The 10,664-nt window shown below is 38.3% G+C and overlaps 1 protein-coding gene across 1 annotated transcript; it reads left to right on the forward strand.

Moving 5' to 3' along the window:
- The first annotated feature begins 8,927 nt into the window (after nt 1–8,927).
- mc1r (melanocortin 1 receptor) lies at nt 8,928–10,390 on the forward strand. Its single transcript, XM_066685610.1, has one exon. It carries the CDS (start codon nt 8,928–8,930, stop codon nt 9,903–9,905), a length of 978 nt encoding a protein of 325 aa, XP_066541707.1. The 3' UTR covers nt 9,906–10,390.
- Nucleotides 10,391–10,664: the final 274 nt, after the last annotated feature.

Consider the following 10,664-nt stretch of genomic DNA (forward strand, 5'->3'; position numbering starts at 1 on the left):
CAGGTATTAGATAGTTTCCTATGCCTTTTTCTTACTTTAATTTATTTTCTTTTATCCTTCCTCCTTCAGCCCATTAGATGTCATTTTGCAAACAAAGAAGAAGCAGAGTTACTGACTAAATGAGAATTCTGAAACTGTTATAAATGAGTTCTCTATGACTAAAAGGTGACACTCCCCTAATAAATAAATCATAAATTTAAATAAATGAAGATGGGGAAAGTATAGATATAATTTTTTTAATGCCATGGTCGTGTTTTTTTTTTGTTTGTTTTTTTTTTATCCTGAAAATATAAATGTTCTTCATGAAACATCAGTGCTTTGTTTTTTAGATTGAATGATTTAAATATTGTTTAAATAATTTTGACCAAACAATTTTTCAGATTTATCAAAGAATGCTGACTGTTCAACGTAAAAAATAGCTATTTATTTGCAGAGTCCTTCCCTCTGTAGTTTTAATGCAACAAGAAAACTGTTTGGGAAGCCCAGTGTTTTAAGAGTTTAATGATAGCAAAGAATATGTTCAAACAAAGGCTTGAATTTGAGTGGAGTATTGCTAATGTATATTAATTACAAACAGCCATACACTACATGTCCTGGTTACCAACATTAGCATCACTGGCTCAAGAGATTTATCTCTATTTTTGCTTTTAATATTTTATTAATATAATTAAAAAACATCAGTTGGAGCTGTTTTGACAGTGACTCTACTTAGGGCATAGACTGCAAACTCCTATGTTTTGATGTTTTCTATGTTTAGTTTCGGCACAGACCCACATGTTACTCTACACATAGTACAGAAAAGTGCAAGAAGACTAAGGGGTCATTCTGCCTTGGACAAGAGGGTAATCAGTATGCTGCATGACTTGGCCTGACCAGTGCCATATAACTGATGTAATGGTCACGCCGCCTGTAGCCTAGAGCAGAGTGAGATATTTCTGTGAACGTTCTTCACAGAAATAAATGATAATGTGAGATGTTAACCAAAGCTAGATGAGTTCCTTAAGAATGATGGGTAAATTTAAATACTGCTGTTCTGAAATGTGCGTTCATTTGAAGTGCATCTTTGAGTCATAGCCAGTAGCTACAAATAATTTCAAATGTTTCAGTTTCCCCATTTTTAATTATCAAAATAAGTTTTTTTATTTTATTTTTAATTATTTTAATTAGTTTAAATTGTTTAAATGTAGATGAGGAGAACACAATGAAAACAGAGACAAAAATATTAAGACTCCATCATTTATTTATTTATTTAGTGGCAAAAGTATGTGAACATTTGCCTTCTTGTATCTGGTGTGACCCATTTGTGCTGCAATAGCTGCAATTAAACATTTAAAATCATTGTTGATTAGTCATGTACATCTACTTGGAAGAATTTTAGCCCAGGCCTCTGTATGAAACAGCTTCGACTGGACTGCATGCCGCAGGTTCATCTACAACACTTCTATTGGGTTAAGGTCAGGACTTTGATTTGGAAGTTCCAAAACATTAACTTCATTCTTCTTTAACCATTCTTTGGTAGAACGGCTTGAAGGTTGTTTTCTAGCTACATGACCCGTGTTCTCTTCAGATTCTGCTCATGGATAGATGTCCTGTCATATTCTTTTTTTGTTTTTTGTTCACTTCTTTTTTTATTACTATTATTTTTACATCAGATACAGTCATAGATTACAGGAATGTCTTCAGAAACAACACAGGAAAAAGTGTGTTATAGAACCTAGCATTGTCCATACATAGCTTCCCAGATTATATATATATTAATTTGTCCCCAAACATAACAAAAACAAATAAAACTACATACATGTTTTATTCCATTTATAATTCTACAAATAAAAATCTCTTAAACCACATCAATTGAAATATATAAAATAACAGGACCATAATTTAGTCTGTTTTTAATTGTAACCTTGTGGTTATATTTTCCATGTTGTAAACATTCTTATGCCCTTTCATTTTGATTTAGAATTTGCTGACATACTCAGAATTCATTGTTTCATCAATGAGGGCAAGCCGTGAAAAAAACAAAAACAAAGGTTTCGTAGACGGGATGACATTTTTATGCTGGAAAGCAGTGTTTTCCTTTCTCCAAACAACACTTTTCATTTACACTCAAAAGACCTATTTTGGTCTCATCTGTTAACAAAACATTGTTCAACTGAAATCAGCTTAAGGTAAGGTGAGTGAAAAACTGAAAATGACCATTAACCAATGTTAGAAAGGCCAGTAGTTCCTTAGAAGTTACCATGAGTTCCTTTGAGACCTTGCAGACTTTTAGATGCGTTGCTCTTGGTGTGATCTACGTTGGTCCGTTTTCTCCATTTGTATATAATCTGTCTGACTGGATTGAGTCCAAACTCTACAGAGAAAGTTTTTTCTAACCTTTTCCAGCCTCATGAGCATCAACACTTTTTCTGAGGTCCTTAGAAATCTTCTGTGTTCATGTATGAATTTCACAGATCCCTGCTCTTTAATAAAACAAGGTGCCCACTCTGATAGTAATCCCATTGACTGAAAACACCTGACTAATTTCAACATAAAATTTTCTGCTAATCTTTACATACGGAGAAGTTTACATACTTTTGCCAATCACTGATATGTAATACTGGATCATTTTTCTCAATTAATAAATGACCAAGCCCTATATTTGTCTCATTTATTTGATTTGATTCTACATTTAAGACTTTTGTGAAAATTGGCTGGATTTTTAGGCCAAATTTATGCAAAAATATAGTTAATTCTAAAGTATTAACAAATTTTCAAGCATCACTGTATATGCAGTAAATTGGGTAATACAATGAAGCACAGCGAACTGTAAACAAATCCAGAGAACTTTGCTAAAATACAAACACTGAAAAATCAACACATTTTTCAAAGTAACAGCATGCAGAGAATTGTGTAACATTTTTTGCATTTCTCTTTGTATTCTGTCTGATGCTGAAGATTTGAATTAATTGATATTCGCTTAGGATCTTCACTGACATTGACTTAAGACCGCTTTACCTTTTATTTCTAGTTTTAACCACCACATATATTTGTGGTATACTTTGTGGAAGTACATGTATACTACTCCATTTTGGCCTTGATTCCATAAAACATATGGACTTAAATAAACCTTTACTAATAAAGTACTAGGGCGGCACCGTGGTGCAGCAGGTAGTGTCGCAGTCACACAGCTCCAGGGGCCTGGAGGTTGTGGGGTTTCATTCCCGCTCCGGGTGACTGTCTGTGAGGAGATGGTGTGTTCTCCCCGTGTCCGCGTGGGTTTCACACGTTGGTAGGTGGATTGGCGACTCAAAAGTGTCTGTGTGTGTGTGTGTGTGTGTGTGTGTCTGTGTGTGTGTGTTGCCCTGTGAAGGACTGGTGCCCCCTCCAGGGTGTATTCCCATCTTGTACCCAATGATTACAGGTAGGCTCTGGACCCACTGTGACCCTGAACTGGATAAGGGTTACAGATAATGAATGAATGAATGAGGATAATAAAGTACTAAATATTATTTGTCTTAAAATTAGATTGTTTGTGTCTTCAATATTTTTAGTCACATCAGTGTGAGAATGTCTGTAGTTTGCCAGACCAAAGAAGAGTATTATTCCTTCCGCTATGCACAGCATTGTTGCTACTGAGTTTATGGACATAGGAAAATGCAAGTTTAACAACAAATCACTTAAGAATAACGATTACTCATGGTGATTAAAACTGATGTCTGGACCAAGCAAAGTGTGGTATGTGTTTCAATCGAAAAAAAAAATATTTGAATGTGAATTTGGTTTGGTGTGTAAACATCTGTCAGTTTTTACTTCTGGATGATTATATTAAATATTCTGAGAATATTGTAAAAATGATAATAATAATAATAATAAGAAGAAGAAATAACACAACATTTTTTTTCTCTTCACATTAAACACATTGTAAGGACTGGCGCCCCCTCTAGGGTGTGTTCCTGTCTTGCGCCCAGTGATTCTGTGTAGACTCCTGACCCACTGCGACCCTGAACTTGATAAGCAGTTACAGACAATAGATGAATAAATTAAACACATTGTGTTTCTAAACTTAACCAAGTGTCATTTTACTTTGCAGCTCATTCTGCACTGACGTTTATTCATTTATTTGTCTGTATATTTCAATTGCAAGTTTGATCTAAAATTGAATGTGGTATTGGAAATGTCTTAAGTCTTGTTTATATTTAATCTGGAAGCCAATATGTGTCACATTGCTTTCATTGAAAAATAAATTTCAGTCTTTAATTCCATGTAGTCTGTTAATAATAAGGAAGTAACATGACTTAAAGGCAAATTTAACAATTGTAATAAAATAAAATTCAGACATTTCCTTGCCATTTGCTAGCTCCAGGCTGTTTGTGTGCTTGAAACCGGTCTAGTGTCTGTAAATTAATAAATAAAAACTAAGTCTCAGTTCGGTATGCTAGTGTGTCTCTGCTCATGGAAGAGGCATCTGGAATGTTTAAAATCAAACACCTAAAAGAGGACTGCTCTATTCTTCCTCAATAGGTGCGTAATATTGAGGTTTTTGCTCTTTCACTTTAGTTAAGGTGGAAATGTCTACAAACTCGAAAGATGCCTAACTTCATTACTGAAAATGCTACAAAACTCGAGTTACTAATGAGTTTCTGTGGTGATTCAAACAATTAATAATAAATAAAAACGTACAGACAAGTTAACTATCAGCTGCATACAAAAAAATAGGCATTCTTTTCCCTCAAGCATACCATTCCACATTAAATAATGCAGCACTTAAAACTGTGGTTCCCCATGACCTTAGACATTCCCTTTAAGTGACATTTTAAGAGCCATTAACATCTCTCAGTTACCTCCCCACTTTAAATGCATTTGAAGATCAGCACATTCATATGTAATAGTTGGATTAAAAAGTCAACAGGTTGTGAATATAATTTGCTTGATTATTACTTGCCCTCCAATGACCTTAAGATATTTTTATACTGTGCCTGCGTATGGTCTTTTGATTTGCCTTTACTCAGTTAATACACAATTAAATTTATTCCCGTAGAGTGGCTTGGCCAGACAAAACCTACAAAGGAACATACAAAGAGAAGTTCACTGATTCTATTTATCAACTAATTCAGAAAGGACAATGCACAAGGACAAGGTCTGAGTGATCTAACCATAATCCAATCACTTTGCATCTTGAGGGTGTTTACATCTGGCTTTTAATGTTGACACATGAAATACAAAAGTGATCAGATCACAAAAATGAATATTAATGCCAGGTGTAAACAGGCCCAGTGTTTGGACAAAAAACCAACACCAAGAGCTTGCAGAAATATCCTCCATCTTTCGCAGCCTTTCTTTTTGCCATAAAATTAGCAAACTGAGGAAAATATATGCTTTTACTGTCATAATATTTATACTGTCCATGATTATATTTATTTTGTCATGAATATTAACTTGTTTTCCTGTTTAAATCTAAGTTTTGAAAACTACAAATTTACCAATTTTCTACCCAACCGATCTCTTGGGACAGGTTTTTATTTTTTTTTTTTTGCTGAATTACACCACAAACAGACAAATATTTTTATTTATTTATTTATTTAGCTCTGTAGCATATGGAGTCATCATTAATATAATAAATCTATTTTAAAAAATCTCTTTTATAAATAACATAGATGTAAAAAATATTGTAGTAATTTTTCCTGACATAATTATTAATGATTAACGTGCATCTCATCTCTGTCATCAATAAATTACAATTAATATGCAATGAATAATATGCAATTAATTAAAACTTGGTCAGTAGGTCTTGCACCAATCCTGGTCATCGTGAATTCTGAGCAGGTTTACAAAACTATGACAGATAACTTGACCCGAGTGATCTGACCTACATAGGCACGACTTTTGATGAAACGTAATTAGGTGAAAACGTTCAATCATTCCTACAGGGTGTTACAAGTTAGTTATCTCTTTTTTATTTGCTTGCCTTTTGGGTCTAGGTTCAGTAATCCACCACTCGTGACAGATGATGAACTGGCGTCTTTATTTCAGCGCTAATGTGCTGGAATGACATAGTTAAGTGTGAACACATGTCTCGACTGTAACGCATTAGGTAAAGCATTAATATATTACAGTAGGTTCGGCTCAGTTCGCCGTGCTGCTGGAGAGAGGTTGGCTCTGAAACTCTAAATTCCCCATGTTCCCTGACAGACTTCGTTTGATTATGAACTTTCGACCAATCAAATTCACAATCACAGCCGCCGGTCCCTTAGCCAATCAAATTGCAGGGGGCGGACCGCGGGCCTTCGAAAAGCACGGTTGAGGGGGGACTAGCAACTCATATCTTCCGTTTATTTGTGAGGTAAATTCATCCAGAAACAACCATATACATTTCTGCGCGGAACACTAACTCTGCTTTATACATGTGTCTGGATGAAAGTTTCATAACTTCACATTAAATGGGAAACTACACATTAATGTTTACATGCGCAACAGTTAAGGTCCCTTCTAATATTACATTTTTTAATAAATATAATATTTGTGAAAACTATATAAACAGTGCTATAATAAATGAAAAAAAATCAAAGTTTTGATTGTCTATAAAAACAACTTTCACTTAACGTGTCAACGTAATAGACCATATGTGCTGAAACTATAGAATTAAAGAAGGGAAGAATATAGCAGCACGAGAATATAGCAGGACTGATAGCATATAGCATGTGAGTGTGAAGCTGTGAGAGAGGATTGAGCTGGATGCTGATATGAGATGGCTTCTTCCTGTTATGTGCTGTGTTTGTAATAAAGGAGGAGTTTGGGGACCCTCCTCTTAAGAGGGACAACACCGAGGAGAGCCGGCAACTTGGCGTTTACAACAAGCAGCCAGCAGTATTCAGCGCCTCATCAGGATTTAAATCAAGTGAAATAAAGCCCATGACTCCTTAAATACATACCTACCTCTTCATATGGATCACTTCGAGCATTACTTGCGTTAGAACTGCCCTCTGTATCACTTTGGATGCGGCTTAGTTCAAGCTATAAAGTCATTAGTGTGTTTACCAATCCAGCAGACTCTGTCAGACAGAAGCGGGTGTGTTTCCCGTGTTTTGGGACGCAGTGCTGGACCGCAGTGGATTGAGAATCTAGAGCTGCCCTTGCTTTAGGGTGTGAAAAACCCGTGACCTGCCGTTGGATTTAAGCTCCAAATAAAGGTAAGAAAAACATGCAATCATCTTTATTTTCATATATATAAAGAAGACCCTCCAGCTACAATGTCAGAAGAATACTGTACATGTATTTTTATTATTTTTGTGTTTGTTTGTTTGTTTGTTTGTTTGTTTGTTTGTTTGTTTGTTTACTAAAGTTACAAACGTTGTAAAAGTGCCCTCAAAGTTACAGGATCCTTAAGGACCTGCTATGTTTGCTAAAGTTACACTGCTCTCTCTTCAAGATGATAAAGTGGATTTTTGTACATTTTCATGATTTAAAAAAGTCTGAGCTGGGTCCATAAATGTAATGGAATATAAAATATAATAGTTTACAAATACATTTCCTTATTAAAGGTACTAAATATCCTTAAGCGTACTACCACTGTGACCACTGTTTTTCTGAGAGTGTGTGATGATTCACACAAATGAATGATTACATGCGCACTCCTAAATATTATTTCATCTTTTTTAATAAAATAAATCACAGTCACTCCTGGAAAAAAAAACCTTAGTGCTGACTATGAAGTGAGAAATATTAATGAAAAGCACTACAACTACACTTACCATATAGGAGCACACGTTGTGTGCTGCTGGCCCTTCTACTTGCACCTCGCTTTAAAAAATTACAGGTTGTAGTTGCTCTGCATACTTAGTTAACTCCCTCTATCCCAGTTCTTCGGAAGCCAGAAACCCACCACCGAGCAGGTCTTTTTTTTTGTAGATGATTCTCAGCGCTGCAGTGACACTGAATTAATGCTGGTGGTGTTTTAGTGTATGGTGCACTGGTATGAATGGATCAGACACAGCAGTGCCGTGCAGAAGTTTTTAACACTGTGTCCACTCACTGTCCAGACACACCAATCTTAAAGCGTGTGCACAGCAAATTCACCAGTGTTGAATCAACATTATTAGTGTTAAATCAACAGTTTGAGTGTAGAAATGTAACACTCGTCAACACTCCTTGTTAATTTAAGGTTCTTCGTGTCTTAAGGGTTCTATAAAGAACCATTCCCTTTAATAAATACACTCTCGAAATACCTTCGTTTTTAAGTGTGTAGCCCAGTAAACAAGGAACGTCCCTGGACGTTCAAAACAGATCTAAAAGTAGTCTGTCCGTCAAGGACATATTTTAAACGTCAATGGACGTCCAAAATCTATCTTAATAAGTGGTGACCAATCGATAACGTCAGTGGACGTCCAAAAACGCGTTATATATAAGTAATTTATTTCGGGACCAATTAATAACGTCAATGGACGTCCAAAATACGTCTAATAGTCGTCTTTTCAATGTCTGTGTTTGGACGTCTTTTCAGCTTTCATTTTCAACCTTAAGAGAACGTTGATTAGACGGCAGTCATTGCGTTATTTCAACGTTGAATCAACGGCTAATTGTTTACTTGGAGGTCACTGCCTACAGGACACGTTTGGCTCGATATTTTGGGTTGGTGGGTTATTCCCTGTCCAGCAGTAACACTGAGGGATGTAATCACTCCGTTGTCTGATCCATTAGTGCCTAATAACACAACACGCATTTACACATCACCACCTGAAGTCCCATGTGAGGGAGATTTGTGGAGAGATTTGTATAAGCGCTTTCAAACCTGTTGCCACTTTGAGAGTTCTTTCCATCCAGAGAACCCAAGAGGCAGAGCACTACTACCCTTTGTGTACATTATGTGATAAACTTGCCCTTAATACTGTTGTTTTTCATGGTTAAAGAGCCCCTTCCTCTGTCTCCTGAGAGACCTCTGTGTCCGGATCATGAACGAGACACTGCACCATCACTTCTCTCCGCCGCTCCCGGAGGCGCGTAACGGCTCTCTGAACGGCTCGACCGGGGACGGGGTGAATGACACGGGGATCGCGCAGATTATGATTCCACAGGAGCTCTTCCTGCTGCTGGGGCTCGTGAGTCTGGTGGAGAACATCCTGGTGGTCGCAGCCATCGTGAAGAACCGCAACCTGCACTCGCCCATGTACTACTTCATCTGCTGCCTGGCCGTGTCCGACATGCTCGTGAGCGTCAGTAACGTGGTGGAGACCCTCTTCATGTTGCTGACCGAGCACGGCGTGCTGGCGGTGACCGCGCGCATGCTGCGTCACCTGGACAACGTCATCGACGTGATGATCTGCAGCTCGGTGGTGTCGTCCCTCTCTTTCCTGTGCACGATCGCCGCCGATCGCTACGTCACCATTTTTTACGCGTTGCGCTACCACAGCATCGTGACCACGCGCCGCGCCGTGGCCGTTATCGTGCTCGTGTGGATCTCGAGTCTCACGTCCAGCTCGCTCTTCATCGTCTACCACACAGACGACGCCGTGGTGGCGTGTCTGGTCACCTTCTTCGGCCTCGCGCTCGTCTTCACCGCCGCGCTCTACCTGCACATGTTCGTGCTGGCGCGCGTGCACTCTCGTCGCATCCGCGCGCTCAACAAGACCCGGCCCTCGGCGAGAGCGGCGGCCACGGCTGCAGCCACGAGCATGAAGGGCGCCGTCACGCTCACCATCCTGCTGGGGGTCTTCGTTGTGTGCTGGGGGCCCTTCTTCTTGCACCTCGTGCTCATCCTCACGTGCCCAACCAACCCGTACTGCAAGTGCTACTTCAGCCACTTCAACCTCTTCCTCATCCTCATAATTTGCAACTCTCTTATAGACCCCCTTATCTATGCCTACCGGAGCCAGGAGCTCAGGAAGACCCTCAAAGAGCTCGTCCTCTGCTCCTGGTGCTCTGTGATGTGAATTTTAATATGAAAACACAAAGACATAGTTCAGACACTCATCTGACTGTCAGACCCTCATGGATCATTACTGTTAATACATCCCATGAGACCCCACATCAAACTGTCCCTCTGCCCCTAATATACAACGTTAAACACATTCATTCTGAATCACATTTTAGTCTTTCCTCCACAATGAGCCAAAACCCCCCTCTTCAAGGACCAAGATGAAGTGCTCATAGTGCAGCACTGAAAGTCTGATAGACTGCAGTAGACCTAGGCTCTTCCAGTGGATACTGTATAATGCTGGATTGATGACCTGCACTGTGTCTTTTTTATTCTGTTACAAAAAAGCTGAGACAGCTGTACACAGACTTATGACAACCTGCGGAGAGCTATAGCAGCACAGAGCCTTTAGGACATGTTCAGTGTTTATAAGAAGGAAACAGTCTGTATTTGTTCATTATGATATTCATCTCTGTCACTGTCTTTTTGCCCTTCAATATTTTGGGTGATTTTTGCAACTATATTTATTTCTGAAACTCATACATGTCTGCAGCTTTAAAAGACTTTCCACCCAGAAAAATGTCTAAATAATTCCACTGCTTTCTGAGTGGGTTGATGTGAAAAGCTTCATTCTGGAGAAGACAGAATCCTTCAAAGTGGATTTAAGGAAACGGATGTCTGAAGTCATGAACTCTACCTGAGAGAATGCTGTTAAATGAAAAGGTTATGTATGAGCATACACTGTAAAATGGTTGACTTACAACTCATTTGAATA

Source organism: Hoplias malabaricus, chromosome 11 (genome assembly GCF_029633855.1).
Source record: "Hoplias malabaricus isolate fHopMal1 chromosome 11, fHopMal1.hap1, whole genome shotgun sequence".
In the NCBI taxonomy this organism is placed as follows: Eukaryota; Metazoa; Chordata; class Actinopteri; order Characiformes; family Erythrinidae; genus Hoplias; species Hoplias malabaricus.